The 18,506-nt window shown below is 48.0% G+C and overlaps 1 protein-coding gene and 1 pseudogene across 2 annotated transcripts in view; one reads left to right on the top strand and one right to left on the bottom strand.

Moving 5' to 3' along the window:
- Positions 1-3,114: 3,114 nt before the first annotated feature.
- The window catches only part of LOC123828480 (ultra-long-chain fatty acid omega-hydroxylase), a 30,460-nt gene continuing 15,068 nt past the window's right edge, over positions 3,115-18,506 (bottom strand). The window contains exons 4-13 of one of the 2 annotated variants that reach the window (XM_045853498.1): positions 13,955-14,008; positions 13,713-13,840; positions 13,396-13,517; positions 9,156-9,423; positions 8,072-8,138; positions 7,834-7,963; positions 6,127-6,260; positions 5,253-5,317; positions 4,538-4,620; positions 3,115-4,187 (exon numbers count right to left, since the gene is read on the bottom strand). In XM_045853498.1, coding sequence (XP_045709454.1) covers positions 4,010-4,187; positions 4,538-4,620; positions 5,253-5,317; positions 6,127-6,260; positions 7,834-7,963; positions 8,072-8,138; positions 9,156-9,423; positions 13,396-13,517; positions 13,713-13,840; positions 13,955-14,008 — 1,229 coding nt within the window. In that variant the 3' untranslated portion in view covers positions 3,115-4,009. The remainder of the gene's footprint in view (positions 4,188-4,537; positions 4,621-5,252; positions 5,318-6,126; positions 6,261-7,833; positions 7,964-8,071; positions 8,139-9,155; positions 9,424-13,395; positions 13,518-13,712; positions 13,841-13,954; positions 14,009-18,506) is intronic. The other variant, XM_045853496.1, reaches the window with a different exon arrangement.
- On the top strand, positions 11,147-11,553 carry LOC123828519 (annotated as a pseudogene).

Here is an 18,506-nt window from a genome sequence, read left to right as displayed (position 1 = left end):
CAGCCACGAATGAGTCTAAGGACCTCTGGTATACACATTATGGACTTGACTAGCTGTGAAGGACTCCATTCCCTCAGCACTTTGCAAGGAAGAGGGCTTCCAGGAGGGAAACAAGCACTGGACTTGGGGTCAGAGGGCCCAAGGTCAAAGCCCAGCTTTGCCATTCTCCAGCTGCAGACCTTGGGCAAGCGACTTGCTCTCTCTGATCCTCACACCCCTCCTCAGTACAAGGGTCATAATAACAGGCCTATGTGTGTATGTTAGTTTGCATTCCTTGAAAGCAGACTGTGATAAAAGGATTCAAGGGCAAATACTTTATTCTGAAGCAAAAAGTCAACACAAGTTTCTTCTTTGGGAGGCAATCTCAGGAAATAACAATAGGGCAGTCAAAAAGTGAGACGGGCAAGGGAAGGCAGCAAGGAAAAGTGCTTTAGAGAGGAAGTCCCCCTGTGGGCACCCGGGGCTCAGTCCCTCTGGAGACCTCTGGGAGAGAGCAGAGAACAAGCACCCAACTGTCATTAGTCAGGGCTGCTGCAGTTACGTTATTTCTCCTGAATGTCCTGCTTGCTGCAAGGCAGGATGGGGGACCGCTCAGGGGCTCCTGCCTTGAGCAGGAGCACAGCCTGATGTGGACAGTTACAGTCGTCCAATGAGTGAGGGTCTCCCCTCCTCTCTCCCTAACACACCAAGCCACACACAGTTACACACACAGCTTCTCACACACACGGTCTCACACACACATACACGCTAAATGGAGACCGAACTCCTTAGAGCCTGTCGCTCCCGAACCGTCCAGCAGAGGGAGCCTACGACACGCTCAGGAGGGAAACCAGGCCCTCTCAACTATCTGAGCGAGAAGCAGGTGTGTCTTACGAGTCACAGGCAGGTGGAGCCCAGTCCTGGGCCTAACGGACCCCAAGCCTCCTCTCCTGTCTCATTCGTTCACCAAGACCCTACGAGGAAAGTCAACGTGCATTACAAGCATGGTGATCCCGTAAAATTCACGGGAGACCCGTGGTGCAGAGAGGGGCAGTCGCGTGCCAAGGCCACCTCAAGGATCAGAGCCTGGGATTGAACCCATATACGTCTCCTCCCAAGGTCAAGATATTTTTGCGGGCGGATGAAGGGTTTGCACTGAGGCGTTGGTCGGGAGTGGAGGGGTGAGTTTGAGGGAGGCCGGTGCGATGTTTGGAGAATGTCGAGAGCTTGGAGAACCTCCGTCGGGACTGGAGTGTTTGAGAGGCAGCATCAGCAAGAGCTGGTGGTTTCGTCAGGGTCCAGGACCACATGTTTTCAATTAATCTTAGAAGTAGCCTGGACAGGGCATTCCGACCAACAATCCCAGCACAAGCCACCCGAGGACGCCCTGGCATCGACAGCCCAGCTTCAACTCATCAAATCCATCACCCCAGCCTTATCTGCTGATGCCCCTTCTAGGCAGAGTCTAAGAACCCAGAGCAGGACCAGGAGGCCCAAGAAATGTGTTAGAAAAGGACTCAGGGCCCCTCTGAGCTCACAATAATATCGCTGTTGGACCTTAGGTGAGTCATTTCACTCTGGGGCACGCAATTCCCACCTCAGTAAAATGAGATAGTAGCAATACCCATGTCATAATAACAGTACCTGTGAGAATTGAATGAGAATATTAAATGGGAAGGACACACAGGAAGCACTAAATCAATTTTAAATCTCTTTATTGTTATATTAACTGTGCAGACCCCCAGGGCTTGGTCCTTAAATCCCTCCTTCGTGAACACACACACACACACACACACGCACACCATCCTGGTATCTCACCGTCTTTGGGCTTTAAATACCATCTAAATGCTGAGGCTTCCCAAATGCATCTTCTAGCCTAGAACTCTCTCCCAAATTTGAGACCAGCTGCCAGCTTGATGCTCCAGCTCCTCCTGGCCCAAACTGACATGTTGATCTCACCCCCAAAACAGCTTACTTCATTCAGCATTCCCCATCTCGGTTGATGGCACCTCCACCTTTCTTTCCAGGTGCTCAGGCCTGGAGTCCTGCCCTTTTCCTGAACCCCACATTCCATCCATTGGAAAACCCGCCAGGATGACCTTCATAAAACAATCATTCCTCGTCAGCATCCAATCGCCCCTCTTCACCTTTACAGCTGCTAGTTTGGTTGGAGCCACTGTCATCTCTCACCTGGGCTAATGTAGCCACCCCCACCCTATCTTCATAGTCCTATCCTTGCCCCCCACAGTCCCTATTCAACATAGCAGCCAAAGACTATAAGACAAATCTTGTCTGTCCTCTGCTTGGGGCTCTCCATGGCTCCCTATTTCTCTCACAATAAAATCCGTGGTTTCTAAGGCCCTGTGTAAATTTACTTATTTATTTGCTTATTAATCATTTATTGGCTCCCCATTCTAGAATGTCAGTTATGCAAGAGCTCAAACACTGCCTGGCTCCCAGAAGGTTTTCAGTTTGATGAATTAATGTGATTCTTGTAGACACTGTCATTGCCTTACCTTCTGTATCATCATTGTACTCCGCCATCCAGTTCCCCCAGCCAAAGACTGGGGACTTGCCCTAACCTCCTCCCTCCCCTCAGCCCCTGCCCTTCCCATCCCACCTGAACCTCAGCCTCCCTCTTCCCTGGGTTTCCAGTCCCACATACTCCCTTCCAAGCCACTTCCCTGCCAGCTCAGATCCAATCAGTACATGTTGTGTCTCTGCTCACACACCCGCTATAGCTCCCTATTGCCCTCACCACAAGATCTGAATAGTGACATGGCCCACAGTTCTAAGCAGTTGGCTCCTGCCCCCGCTTCCTCCATTCTGCCCCATTCTTCAGATCCAGCCACCTTGGCCCCCTGTGAGTTCTTCAAGCTCTTCCTCATCTCGAGACATCTGCAGATGTTGTTCCTTCTGCCAGGAATGCTCTCCTCTCCCTTGTCAGCACTCAAATTCTACTCCCACTTCCATATCAGAGAAGCTCTCCCTGAGCCACCCACATCAACTGTTATGCTCGCCCAGTACCAACAACCTCTCCCTTGGAGCACTTGTCACGGGTTTAAGTAGATATTTATATGTAGAATTATTTGTTCAACATTTGTCACCCCCATCCTCTTGAGGGCAGAAATCAAGCTGGCAGTGCTCCTGGCCCTGTGCCAGCAGACAATTAATATGCAGCCTATTGATGAAATAAATTAATACACAAACTGTCCCCAAAAGTCTGAGTTTATGTCCGAGGACAAATGGCTTTCCAGCCTTCTGGCTCACAGCTTCCCTCAGCTGCCTCCCAACTGTTCAGGGGCCCTCATTTCCTTGCTGGGCTCCAAGTGTCAGGGTCTGGTCATGCTAGAGGGTGGACGGCAGTGGATGTCTGTGTCCCTTGCCTTTATTCTACAAAAATCAGAACACTTAGAAAAGGGCCTTGGAGTAAAGGAGGAAAGAAGGGCCTGGGAGGAAAGGAGGGTCTGAGTTTTAAAAACAACAACAGTAAACAGCCATGGGATGTAGCCTGATGCCTGAGAGGTTCACCAATCTGAGCTGCAGGGGGAGCGGGGGGGCGAGCGGTGCTCAGGAAGGTGATGTCCAAGTTCAAGGCTCTGACCTCGGGCTCTAGCTGTCAAGTCCTCCATTTAGAAGCCTTCCAGAGTCCACGTGGGGCCACGCCTGAACCCAGGACGCCTTAAATGTCTGGTCTTAGGATCTTAGACAGCTGGGTGGGTGGGGCCTGAGGACCTGAATCCGTGGGATGCTGAGGACAGGGTCTGGACCCGAGGGGTGTGGCCTAGCCTAGTCCTCAAACAAGAGAACCAGAACAAGTACTGACAGGGGTAGGACCTGGACCTCAAGGGTGTGGCCTGCACCTACCCGCTGCTCTAAGGAGGACCCTGACCATCTGGAGCGGAGCCTGGACTTCGAGGGGTATGGCCTATGCCACAGGACTTTGGGGGCGGGGCCTGGCCCCTTGAGGATGGGGCCTCGGCCTCTGGGCGAGTCTTAGGCCTGGGGCTCCTCAGGAGCGCACCTGCTCTCAGGCCCGTGGAGGTAGCGGCTCCACATTGAGCCAGAGGCCCTTCTCCGTGCGCAGTATAAGCTCCGGCTTCCGTCGCACCTTGTGCGTTCGGTCCACGCTCAGACGGAAGCGCAGCAGCGTCAGCGCCACGACCACGCGCATCTCGGCCATAGCGAAGCTCTGTCCAATGCAGTTCCTGGAGGAAGGACAACTGTGTGAGCGGGGTCCCTGGGACGGAGTAAATAACCTCCCCCTCTGGGCCTCGGTTCCTTCATCTGCAAAACGGGACAATGCGGCAAAGAGCCTTTGGAAGCCTATGAGCCCAGAACTCAGGGCCCAACACATAGTAGGTGCACTTAATACCCAGGGGTGCTGTCACATATCTGATTTGGGGGCTTACGGGTGCATTGAGGATACGAAGAGGGTTAGCAGAAATGACCCATAGGTGTGATGTGGTCTCTGTCCTTGATAGGCACATCCCTGACTATCCGCAGCCACGATGTTCCTCCTATGCTTGGCTTGGACTGGGGGAAATAGGAGAGTTACCTGGGTCCTGCAGAGAAGGGCACGAAGGCCAGCGGCGAGCGCTGCTGTGCATTATCCGGGTCAAAGCGATAGGGGTTGTACACCTAAGTAGGAGCAGCCTGGGTGAGTCTGAGGACTGGCACATCCATATCAGCTTGGCCCCCTTCCTCAGCCTCTGGGGAGCAGCCCAGCTGGACAGAGAACCACACTACAATCCAGCCAGACCACCTCCTTTTGCTGTTCAGGCATGCCAGACTCATTCCCACCCCAGGACCTTTGCACCTGCTGTTAACGCTGCCTGGAACATGCTACTCCATGCTCTTCAAACTTTTCAGGTGTCAGCTCAAATATCTCTTCTTCCACAAGATCTTTCCTCACCATGTGAGCTAAAGTGCGCCCCTATTCCCCACCCCACTCCGTTTTTTATTTGGTTTGTACATTTACCAATACCCAAAATCATCTTAGTTGTGCTCTTCTTGCACTTCACTGTGAGGGTAAAGACAATATCTCTTTCTGTTCTCAGTGCCCAGCACAGGGTCTGGCACACAATAGGTGTTCAATAAACATTTGTGGACCTGATGAATTCACACTGAGTGGGTGAATAAATGGGGGGCAGGGTGCTCAAATCCTGCAGTCAGCCCTGCTGTCTGGCTCCCTGGGAAGCAGGGCAGGGGAGGCCCCACTGCCCCCTGACTGCCGCTTCTGAGGAAGAAGCTGAGGGGGAAGAGGAGCTCACCTTGGAGTCAGGCCACACTGTAGGGTTGTAGTGGATTCCGTAGATGCTGACCAAGCAGATAATTCCTGTGGGGAGGGGTGGGGTCAGTGGGGCATAGGGAAGTGAGGGTCTTCTCTGGGGACCTACCCCTCCTGTTTCCTCTGGAACATGGTGTTCCACGAGCCATCTGCCACTTTTCCTGCCCATTCTTCCCTGAAAAATTCTGCTGCATGCCTCCCTAAGAGGTCCCCATCACCTTTCTGGCTGCTCTGCTGGCCACACAGGGATCTTTCTTACTCACATATTTGACATTTCTCCTCAGCTCAAATGCCTCCCATGCCTCCCTGCTGCCCTGAGGATCAAGTTCAAGTGCCTCAATCTGGCATTGAAGGCCTTTCACTATCTGTACCCTGAGGTTCTTGTTCTTTCATTTCCAACCTCCAAGGCTCACCTCCCATATTTCCTCTTCCAAGCAGCCCTCCCTGCATTCTCCCCCAGATAGAGCCATGGCTCCTTCTTTTGGGCTGTGCCAGCCCCTGTCCCTCCCTTTAGCCCATCCCTGACCCCATGTGGCTGGGAATGTCTGTACCCTGCTTTATTCCCCAGCCTGGTCCTGGGGATGAGGCCTCTCTAGTTCCCTAGCATCACCCAGGACAGGGCTGGGCCTCCAGGGGATATCTGCCAACTGAATGAAACCAACCCTCCTCTACCTACAGAGGGCCCACCCTGGCATACTTACTGCTTCTTTCCACCTGGACTCACCTGCCTCTATCTCCCCCCTACACAACATCCACATGGAGCTGCCCCATCTAAAAGGATGGTACACCTGCAGCAAGCACGACCAGACCCCATGAACAATAGTGCAGCCAGGCAGCAGGGAGCACACAGTGCGCACCTTTGGGGATGATACGCCCATCTGGAAGCTTGATGTCCTCTGTGCAGCGGCGGGAGACCAGGGTCACGGGTGGGAACTGCCGTAGGCTCTCCTTGATGCACATAGTGGTGAAGGGCAGCTGGGTCAGGTCATCCCTGGGGATAATGGAATGGGGGTGTGGGTGACTGCAGGCCAGGCCACACACTCACACACACATACTCAGGATCAACCACACAGGAAACTAGCCCAGGATCTCTATTTCAGAGTCACCCCAATTTTTGACACTTACAGCTGTGCCTTGCACACACTACTAACCCTCAACATCTGACTCCCAGCAAATCAGGCCAACACTAGCAGGCACAGCATTCTGAGGGCCCAGCATTAACCTTTTAACTGACGAATTATGTGGAAATCAGGGGCACCGGAGGAGGTGCCAGGAAAGCCAAGGGGTCTGGGCAGCAGCAAGTTACCAACTCGCGTGGATCAGTTTCAGTATTTAAAAATTCACACATCCTCTCCTTTTACTGTTACTTACTTAGTTTTTCCCTTTGAACTTCAGAGCCCAAAATTGGATTAATTATAACTCTTGGATCATAATCTAGGTTGTTCACACCAACAGGTTCTCTTTCAAAGAAAACTTTATGTTGCTATTTTAAAGGGCAAACAGCATGCCTGGCATAAAAGTGTCATAAACATAAGCATCACTGGGAAACCAGAAGAGAGTTATTAAGTTCTGGCTAGAGACCAGTTCCTGTGCAGTTCTCAGAACCTGGGGCATGTTCTCCCTTAGTTGAAAAGGCAGGTAGCAAGGTGTTGAAGACCCAGTAGCACCCAAGTGAGAGTTCATAATCTGAAAGGGTGACACTGAACCACTTTCTCACCGTTCTATGCTATTCAATGTTGTGTTTTCTTGGCATCACCCAGAAGCAGCTCTATACAACACACATCCAAAGTCAACTGGATTATTGTCCTTGATTCTTCACTTCCTTTTGTGTTCGAATTATACACTCGTGCCCTCTAATTCTGCAGTGTGTTCCACTTAGGTGGGCAGAGTGTATGTCCCACCCTGTTCATGTTGGGCTTGGCCATGTGACTTGCTTTAACTAGCGGAATGTTACAATGCAAGCAGAGGTTTTAGTTGTGTGGCTCTAAATGGTGATGGAAGGAGATTTGACTTGGGGTGGTGAACACACAATACAGTATACAGATGATGTAGTGTAGAATTGTACCCCTAAAACCTGTATTTTTATTAAGCAATGCCACTCTAGTGAATCTTTTAAAAGTTTCTGTGGCTCTTTGTATTTCTGGAGTCTGCCTTGAGAGGAACATGCCCAGAGTAGTTGCTGGTTCAAGGACAATGAGAAGGAAACATATGAAGCAGACCTTAACCTGAACCTCAGTTTGGAAGCAACCTTGTTCAATTCAGCATCACCCAGCAGTAATGAGAGTAACATGCCAACGAGAGCAAGAAATAAATGCCCACTGCAAACCCTGAGTTCAGAGGCTGTTATGCAGCATTACAGCAACCATTGCTAAGACCCTCCTAAGAACTCCTACATTATGATGTAGGCAGATGCATTATTGTCGTCCTGTTTTACAGTTAAAGAGTTGAAATTCAATAATCTTAAGTGATTTGTTTGAGATTCAGAAAGACAATAAGTGGTAGAGGAGAGAGAGTCACACCCAAAGCTCAACCTGTCCCCACCTTGCCCATGACCACAGACTCACCACTCCAGCTCCTCCAGCTCCCGGCCTTTCATGACTTCCTGGATCTCTTCCCGGCACTTCTCCTGGTACTCTGGGTACTTGGCCAAGTTAAACAGCACCCACGACAGCCCACTTGTTGTTGTGTCATGACCTGCAGGCAGATGAGGAGCTCAAATGGAAGCTTCCTGGAGATAGCAGAGATGCTATCTTCAGACAGTGGGTGCCCTCATGCTCCCCCAGCCTTGCACCATGTCCTCACCCTCAAACATGAAGGTGTCTGCCTCAGCTCGGATGTCCTCATCTGTCAGTTCCTTGCCATCTTCATCCTGGAAAGGGCAGTAGACAATGCTCAGCCAACTTCATCCCACCCTCCACATGCTGGGCGCTTCTCCAAAGTCGAAAATACCCCCTTCTCTCTCTTAAGCCAAGCTACAGGAGAAAAGATTCCAGGAAGATGGAGGTATGGTACTTATCTAAGAAAGAGAGAAAGAGAGTTAAAGAGGAGAGGAAGAAAGGGGTTCGTGTTTCTTGAACTGCTAGCTCCTAGCACCAACAATCTTATGATCAGTCAGTCATATGGTCTTCGTGTCATAAATGAGGAAACTGAGGCTCAGAGGGAAGACTCAGATGACTAAGGTCAAGCATCCATGAAGCATCAAAGTCAGAACTGGAGTCTTGGACTGCCCGAATCCAGAACCCCAGTGCTGCTCAGAAATTCCACGGCAGGACCACAAATGGGTGACCACCTTTCTCTGCAGCTGTCACATGTCTTCAAGGTCATGTATTTCATCTTTGCAAGTATTATGGGCAAAATTGTGTCTCTCCTCCCTCCACCTCCATTCCCACTTTTGAAACTCATATGTTGAAGTCCTAACCCCCCAGGACCTCAGAACATGAGTATGTTTGGAGATGGGGCCTTTGCAGAAGTAATTAATTTACAATGAGGTCATTAGAGTGGGCCATAATCCAATATCATTGGGTCCTTGTGAGAAGAGGAGGTTAGGACACAGACATGCACAGAGGGAAGACCCTGTGAACATGTGGGAGAACATGGCTATCTACACACCAAGGAGGGAGGCCTCTGAAGAAACCAGCCCTGTGACACCTTGATCTCAGACTTCCCACCTCCAGAACTGAGAAGATGAATTTCTGTTATTTGAGCTACCTAATGCATGGCAGTTTGTTACAGCAGCCCTAGCAAACGAATATAGTAAGTCTTATGCATTTTGCCTCTGCCTGCAACCTATGTTTAAGTTAGTTTGGGTGTTTGTTATTTCAGGCAGTTCGTACAACTCACAAGGAGGCCATCCTGGGCAGGGCCCACCCTCCAGGCCCAGCCTCACCCTGGCCAGAAGCAGCACATCAATGAAATCCAAGGTCTTGCCCTGCTTGGACTTAAGCCAGGCCTTGGCCCCTTGCTGGTGGAGCACCAACCGCCGCTCCTGGATGACCTCTGTGGTGAAGCGGTGCACGGTGTCACAGGCCTCACGGAAGCGCCGCCCGTCTGCTGTGTGATAGTAGATGAGGTCGATGTAGTGGTGCAGGCGATACTGGCGTCGGACCGCCAGTGCACTCAGCTCGATGATGGCTGAGATGTAATCGTTCATCTTCCTGCCAGGGAGAAGGGCTGCGAGTGTAGACCCATTCCCTAAGACAATCATCCTCTCCCAGTGGGTAGATGACCAAGAGAGGCCCTGGGTTAACTATATTTTATTTTCGTATATTTTTGATGTTCTACCATCAGGGACCTCGCTGCCTGGAATGACACTGTCCCTCCCAGGACTAGCCTATTCCTAGAGACTCACTCAGAAGCATGCCTTGCTTCTGCAAACCAACCATGCCACAGCCCCTACTCCAAATGTGATCCAGCTGAGCCCCCCTATTCTCCTGCTGTAATCACCCCAGAGCCAGGTGCTAGACAACACAGGCACCCCTATGTCCCAGAGCCCACAGAAATTATCTGAACTAGCCAATCCTGCATACCCTGCATTTCTGTTTCTTCCTAGAACCCCCACAAAAAAGGCTTTTGCCATGCTTTCTTCTGGTGCTTCCCCACATGGCCTATGTGGTGTGGCATGTCCCCCCATCTTGGGAATGGGGAGGAATGGACTATATTTTCAGTAGCAATCATCTTCTGATCTGTTGGCCTCACCACACCTGAATAAAACCAAAACCTGGGTGCATTTTAACACAGGCCCAAAGGGGGATGAGGACTTCCAGACTGATGTAACATCACTAAAACTAAATTGCCACACTTGCAAACCATGTATGTGATGAGGAACTTGTATCTAAATTGTATAAAGGACTCTTGCCCTGGCCAGGTAGCACATTAGGTGGAGCACTGTGCCATGCACCAAAAGGTTGTGGGCTCAATCCCTGGTCAGGAGGCAACCAATCAATGTTTCTCTCTAACATCGAGCCCTCTCTCTCCCCGCTACTTCTTCTCTCTCTAAAATCAATAAAGACATATCCTTGGGTGAGGATTTTAAAGAAGAAAAGAACTCTTAAACCTCAATAACAACACAAATACCTCAATTTAAAAATGGGCAAAGGATATGAATAGACATTTCTCTAGAGAGGATATAAAAATGGCCAACAAGTACATGAAAAATTCTCAACATCATTAGCCATTAGGGAAATGCAAATCAAAATCACGAGATACCACTTCACCATGACTAGGATGGCTATAATAAAAAGACAGATAATTACAAGTATTGGTTAGGGTGTGGAGGAATTAGAACCCTTGTATACTGCTGGTGAGATTGTCAAATGGTGTAACCACTTTAAGAAATAATCTGGCACTTCCTCAAAGAGTTAAACATAATAAGTTAGCATATAACCAGCAATTCAACTCCTATGTATATACCCAAGAAAATTAAAAACATATATACTCAAAAACTTGTGTATGAATGTTTATAGCAGCATTATTCATAATGACCAAAAAGTGGAAACAACCCAAATGTCCATCAACAGATAATTGCATAAACAAAATGTGGTATTATGTGGTAAATGGAATATTATTCAGCAATTTAAAAATGAATTATTGATACCTACTATGATATGCATAAATCTGAAAGATTATGGAGAGTAAAAGAAACCACCCACAAAAGTCTGTATAATTCCGCCTATGAAATTTCCGTAATAGATTAACCTATAGATACAGAAGCCAGATTAATGACTGCCTAGACCTGGAGGACAATTGCGACTGGGTGTGAGTACTAGAATGTGCAGGGGCAGTTTGAATCACGGTGTGACCATGGAGGCAGTGGATCTTGCTAGGCATCTGACTAGTCCTTTCTCTGCCTTGCTTGTTTGAGCTTCATGAGAATTTGAAATGACTGGCAGGAAAGCTGGGAAGGACTCCAGGAAGGCCAAGGCCATTTCCTGCTCACAGAGAGCTGGTTTACAGTTACTGGTGGGCCCTGAGATCTAGGACGACCAGTTTGGACGCGTGGGTGCGACTGCAGCTGTATACAGTGTAGCCACCCTGGAGGACTTCACCACAGAGGTGCCTGAATCGGCGGGAAATGCCTTGAAAGACTTAAACGTAAAGTATAATTACCCCTCCACATTTGCAACTTGCTATTCATGAAGATGAAGAATTGGACTCTCTCTCTCATCAAGGCTACAACTGCTGGTGGTGGTGTCACTCCACCCATCCACAAATCTCTGATTGGCAAGAAAGGACAGCAGAAGACTGTCCAAAGGATGCTTGGATTTCTCATTATCTCAGGGCTGTAACTGCTGTCCAGTATTGGTGATTCCAGTGGGTTGTATCTCTATGAAAAACACAATTTTGCCTTTCTGTAATTATATTTGAGCAAGTTGGGAGTTTAATTAGCTTTCCAACAAACCAAATCTCTGCATTTGTGTCTTAGCCATATTTAAGTGTTACTATGGCTTCAAAGAAGCTATTGATTCTAACATAGTGAGTTTTGATTGAGTTGACTATTTTTTTTAAAGATTTTATTTTTATTTATTTTTAGAGAGAGAAGGGAGGGAGAGAGAGAGAGAGAGAGAGAGAGAGAGAGAGAGAGAAACATCAATGTGTGGTTGCTGGGGGTTATGGCCTGCAACCCAGGAATGTACCCTGGCTGGGAATCAAACCTGCAACACTTCGGTTCGCAGCCCGTGCTCAATCCACTGAGCTACGCCAGCCAGGGCGAGTTGACTATTTTAAAAAAACTGGACTTTAATTGTGATGCAAAGTTATAGTAACAAACATTTGGTTTTATACAGACATTTCTACTCTGATATCCACCAGAGTAGAAGCTCAATAAACATCATATCCCCCCCCCAAAAAAAAAAATAAAATAAAATGTACAGGGTTTCTTTTTGGTGAAAATATTCTAAAATTGATTGTGGTGATTGGAGAACTCTGTAAATATACTAGAAACCATTGGATTGTTTACTTTTGATAGGTGAATTGTATGGTATGTGAATTATATCTCAGTAAAGCTGTTATTAAAACAATAACAACTAAATTAGGGATTTTAAACTCATTTTCACTGAAAGCCACATCAGCCTCACGGTAGCCTTCGAAGGGTCGAGTGTAACTTCAGGACTGTATAAATGTAACTACTCCTTAACAGTTAAGCAAGAGCTTAGCGCTGCCACTGGGTAGAAACAAGGTGCTGGGCTGGATAAAACAAGGTGGAGGGCCGGATTCAGCCCCGGGGGCCTTGTGTTTGCCACCTGTGAACTAAATCACTGGGGCAGGGTTTTAAGGAGCTGTCCTTGGTTCTGAAGTGTGCTGCTTGTTTTCATACAGTTATCACAGTTGGTCAATTTGTTGTTTATTTGTTCATGGTCACTGTCTTTCTTCCCACCAACATATAAGTTCTAGAAGAGCAAGACCTTGTCTGTTTTACTGACCACTGTATTCACAGTGCCTAGTCCAGGACTAGTACATAGTAGGCACTCAGCAAATATTTCTCAGATTAATTAATTAATTACTAAGGCCATCTCTGCTTCATCCAACTGAAACACACCCCTGCAAGGCCCAGAGTAACAGTCAGAAGCTTGTTATTGACAGCCTATTATGTAATACAAACTGAACATTCATTATGTCCCTTATTCCTTATATCCCCACCTAGTCTAAGCTCCAAGGAACTGAAATTTCATCTGTTTCCCTACCATATTCTCAGTAGCTAGCATAATGCCAGGCACATAGTAAGTACACAGTGAATATGCAATGAATTAATCAATAAATGAAAAAACCAGGACAATGGTTGTGCGATGGTTATGTTACTAATTCATTCAACAAATACCCACTGAGTGTCTGCTGTGTGCCAGGACAGATCATTTTATCTTTAAAGCATCTCTCAAACAGTCAGAGACTGTCATCAAACAAGAAAACAGAGGCTCAGAAAGTAGGCAGATACTTTCCAAAGACCACATAGTCTTCAGAGAGAAACTAGCATTTACTGAACAGGCTCAGAGAGATGACGTGAGTTTCCTGGAATCACACAGCCTGCCTGGCAGAGCACCAGCAGCCCAAAGGTGCCTAACACCACCTTTCTTTTCCCACCACCTTGCCCCTAAAGCAGCTGGTTCTGTCCTCCCCAAGTAGGCCACACTCACTCCTGGCAGTTGCTATTGTAGCTGAAGACACACTTCTGAAGACTGTCCAGGGTCATGAGGCTGACATGCTCAAACATGTCAAGGGAGACCATGGGACCATCTGCCAGGCGCCGCCATTTAGCCTGGAAGAGAGAGACATCAAATGGGCACAGAGACCACAGGCTTAAAGTCTGGCTGACAGTGACCTAACTGCATGACAAGCCTGACATAGATAAAGGAAGTGAGGCTTTATGACACTGCATGGCTCACCCACAAGGTGGAACCTAGACCAGTCTCACTACCAGGATATCTTCTTCCCATGAAACCTTGGGACTCACATGCATGATGTTGGTGCACTGGTTAAATATCTTCATGTAGGGCTTCAGGATATCAAAGTGGAAGGCAGGTGTCAGCAGGCGGCGGTGTTGGCTCCACTTGTCACCTTTGCTAAGTAGCAGCCCATCCCCTAGGTCACAAAGACTGAGATTAGGGATCTCTCCAATTACTCTCAAACACTCCAAGAAACCTCATGCTCCACCCCTTTTCCCCAAAGCCCCTGCCTACCCAGTCCCGCACTCACCCAGCCAAGGTTTCAGGAAGCCATAGAAAAAATCATCCTTGGGGGCAATGGCAGCTATGGAGACAAATGAGGCAATGATGGCTTAAAACAGAATTCTGACCCTTGACCTCTGCTTCTGATCTCTTTAGGGCTCCTTTCTGGGCTCCGACCTCCCACCTCACCCCTCCAATCCATCCTAACACCTACCCTAGAAAGATCCTTATAACATGCTGACTTGAACATGAGGCTCCCTTGCTCAAACACCTCCCATGGCTCCCTATCACCCTGGTAAAAAAAGTTCGAGCTCAGGTTAACATTGAAATCCCTGTCCTATCTTGCCCCAGTGTGCCTTTCCCATCTCATCCTTCAACATACACTCAGTAACCCCACATGCTGTCTCTTGCTCCCAAACCTGGCTGTGCTCCCCATGCAGAAGGCCTTGTGCAACATAATGCATCCCCGCTTTTCTGCTAGCTGAGGCTCCCAGCCTGCAGCTTTGCCCTGGCCAGGCTATCCTGAACCCTGGCCCCATGGGAATTTTATCTGGCTCTAGATCTAACCATGTCCCTTCCTGTACCAGTTGGTTGGCCCATTTTCAAAGCCCTGAATAATCTAACCCAGTCCAGATGTCCCTCAGACTTCTCTATTCCCACCCCCACCCCCACAATATACGTTCAATGTTCTAACATCACAAAACTTTTCTTGGCTCCATGACAAAAGCTATGCTCTCTCTCTGCTCTGAGTCTTCTCACCAGGTGCCCTCTCTGCTTACATACTCTTTTCTTATCCTTCTGCTTGCATGCCATACTGTCCCCCACCAATCAGTCTCTGGATTGTGTCCATCCACTTACAAGCCCCTTGAGGAGAGGGACCATGTCGGTCACTGATATATTGGTGCTAAGCAAATTTTTATTGTATGAATGAATGAACCAATCAAATAATGAATGAAGAAAAAGGTGAGTGAACTTATGAATAGATGGATGGGTGAGTGAATTTCCTTTCTTTTAAAAAAAATCATTTATTTTTAGAGAGAGAGGAAGGGAGGAAGAGAGGGAGAGAAACATTGATGCTTGAGAGAAATATTGGTTGATTGCCTCTCCTATGCCCCCAACTGGGGACCTGACCTGCAACCCAGGCATGTGACCTGACCACAAATTAAACCAGCAACCTTTCAGTTTATGGGACAATGCCCAACTCACTGAACCACACCAGTCAGGGCAATTTGCTTTCCATAGGCTAAGCAAATTTGGGACAGAATGGGCAGGAGTCCAGGAAGGAAGTACCTGAAACTCAAGTGATGTCACTTTTTACATGAGCTGTGACTCAGCCTCCTACACACACACTCCCCAGGAATTGGCCAATCATTCATACAGTCATCTATCCATTCATTCTCCCATTTGACACACACCTCTTCCGCTACCTTCCTATGCCCAAACCATGCTGCATGATGCTGGAGACCCATAGGTGACTCAGCTCCACACCCTGCCTGGAGGAGCTTGAGGTGGGGTGGGAAAGGGAAGCAGAGGCATGCTGTGCAATTATCAAGAAGGTAGGAAGTGTGCCAGGAGAGAAGGGAGGCACAGAGAAAAGGCTGCTGGAAGTCAAGACAGGCTTCCTGGAAGAAATATTGGAGAGAAAAATAGGAGTCTAGCTGTTTCTCTCCTCTCAGGACTCAACTCCACGCAAGGCCCCCCAGAGGTCTCTCTGACTCTCAGACCTGTCCAATGGTTGTCCTTCTCAAACACCCCCCATGGCTCCATATCACCCCCAGGATAACACAAGCTCATTCACTCTGCACAAAGGCACTCTGAGTCCAGCTCCTGTCTCATTTTTTTTACTTCTGCACACATATCATCTTCGCTATAGACAGCCCAAGTCACCTGAATTCCCCTTACACTTTCATACATGTGCACCTTTGCACTGATAGGGTCCTCCACCCAAAATTACTCATTGGCAAACTCTTATGCATCCTTCAAAGCCCAGCTTCACTAATGCCTTCTGCAGAGTCTTCTCCAAACCCTCTCTCCAACTGAACCCTTGCTTTCCCATCATTGGGTCCTTCCTCCACTCCAATGCTAGCCACTCAATGCCAGGACAGTTTGTGTCCAGGCTGCCTCTTCCATCAATTTTCCCTCCAGTAAAAAGGGGGTGGTAAAGTCTATCCTAGAGGAGGTCATAGAAGAAAAGCCCTGCACATGATGTGTAGTAGAAAGCTGCGTATCACTCTGGTTGAAAGCTTTGCCTCTGGGCTGGTGAAGTCTGGGTTCAAATCCTAGCCCTTCCACTAACTAGGTGTGTAAACTCGGCCATGTTGCCACTGTGCCCCTCCGTGTTCTTACCTGCCAAAGTGGAAATATAACAATGCTGCCTGCCTCATGGTCCCCTAAAAAACTCAAAGAATGAACTAATATGCTCACCTGGGATGGGACAGGCCTGGACCAAGTCTCAGACTTCATTTCCCCCTGGGGCCTCCTTGGGGGACCACCCCTGGGGCCTTGCTGCTCTGAGCTTAAACCAGCACAGCTGATGAGCCCAGAGAAAAGCATGAGTCTTCTTGGAACCTTTGTTTTTGTTTTTGTTTTTGTTTTAATCTCCTAGTGGGCATTTGGGATAGAGAACATTAATGGGGAAAAATAGGTGAGATGCTTTACAGAGGACAAGACATGCTGTATAGGCACATAATAGCCTGTACACAGTACAGGTTATTATACTATTATATATTATATAATTATTATACAGTCCTGGCATACAGTAGTTGCTCATTAAATATTTGTGCATGTAAATGAATAACTAACCAACCATTGGTAATTTTTACTACTATGATTATAATTACTAGTCATTGGTGTCAAGAACTTGTGAGGTGAATATCTGGGTTCCCAGCTCACAGCATGTCCCTATTAGTAAAAAGTGGATGCGTAGCTGCCGTGGAAAACAGTTTGGAGGTTCCCCAAATGTTAAACATAGGATTATCATATGACCCCACAAGGTTTTTTGGCAGATACTCCTAGGTATAAAAATATATGTACACATCAAAACTTATACATGTGTTCTTATCAGCATTATTTATAACAGCCAAAAAGTAGAAACAACCCAAATGTCCATCAACAGATGAGTGGATGAGCAAATTGTGGTCCATCCATACAATAGACTGTTAACTCAGCCTTTGAACCTCAAAAACATTATGCTGAGTGAAAGAATTCAGTTACAAATGACCACGTTTAGTGTGTCCTTTCCTATGATATATCCAGAATAGGAAGATCCATAGGGACAGAAAGTAGATTAATATTCACCAGGAGATGGGGAGAAGAGGGAATGGCAAGTGATTACTTAATGGGTGCAGGGTGTTTTATGGGGCCACAAAAAATTTTGAAACTAGAGAGAGCCAATTGTTGCACAACACTGTGAGCACATTAATTATCTTACACTCTCAACTTGTGCACTTTAAAATGGTTAATTATATGTTATGTGAATTTCATCTCAATAAAAAATGAATGTATAAAACCAAGCTCTAATTATATGCCTGTACAGCATGTCTTGTCCTCTGTAAAGCATCTTCACCTATTTTTCCCCATTAATGTCCTCTATCCCAAACGCCCACTAGGAGATTAAAAACAAAAAAAAACAAAAAAAAAACAAAGGTTCCAAGAAGACTCATGCTTTTCTCTGGGCTCATCAGCTGTGCTGGTTTAAGCTCAGAGCAGCAAGGCCCCAGGGGTGGCCCCCCACAGAGGCCCCAGGGGGAAATGAGGAAATGCCCATTCTTTCCTGCCTGCCACCTCCCCTGCCCTCAAACAAGCCAGGAAGGGCTATATGGCTGCAGGGAGTTGGCTGCACCTCACTGAGCCTCCACTTCCTCATCTGAGAAGTGGGAAAGAATCAGCTCCCTGTCTGAGACTTGGTTCAGACCTGTCCCATCCCAGGTGAGTAGGCATGGAAGGGCCGGGGCACCCTGAGGCCAGGCCTCACTTGACTCACAGCCCCACCCTCCCCGACCTGAGGTCCCCCATCCTGTTCTTCTAGGGAGAGGCAGTGGATATCCTGCCTGCCCTAAGGAAGGGCAGGGAAGAAGGAGAGGCTCAAGCATCTGCTAAGTGCCAAGCGCATGCTGGGGGCTCTACTTCCTGATCTACTTGGAGTCGCACATCATGAAGGATGATACTCATGAAACTGATGCTCTAGGGGGAGGGGAGGTCAGGAGAATAAGGAAGAGTTAGGGACAGAAAGGAAAAAAGTATATTAAGAAGGCAGAAAAGAAACCTTTATTAGTACCTAGCTACATTGTATTTTTGAGTCTTCACAATGGCCCCATTTTACAGATCAGAAACTGGGGCCTTGATGAATTTCTGGGTCACATGGTAGGTGCATGCTCCAGTCAGGATCCTAACCCATCCCACCCAAGAGCTGGCCCCAGGGCTCTTCCCAAACCCAGTGCCCATCCCTTGGAAGAGTCACCTCTTCCTAGGTCTGTTTCCCCCTTTGTACAATGGGGATGATCACCCCCTCACAAATGCAACAGTGGGGGTGGAGAGGCAATGGGAAGGCATCACTGGAGGAGGGAAGGATGGCAGTCTCT

The sequence above is a fragment of the Phyllostomus hastatus genome, unplaced genomic scaffold, assembly GCF_019186645.2.
Source record: "Phyllostomus hastatus isolate PE091 unplaced genomic scaffold, TTU_PhHast_1.1 phas_contig_98, whole genome shotgun sequence".
In the NCBI taxonomy this organism is placed as follows: domain Eukaryota; kingdom Metazoa; phylum Chordata; class Mammalia; order Chiroptera; family Phyllostomidae; genus Phyllostomus; species Phyllostomus hastatus.
This window is presented reverse-complemented; position numbering and strand designations above follow the sequence as displayed.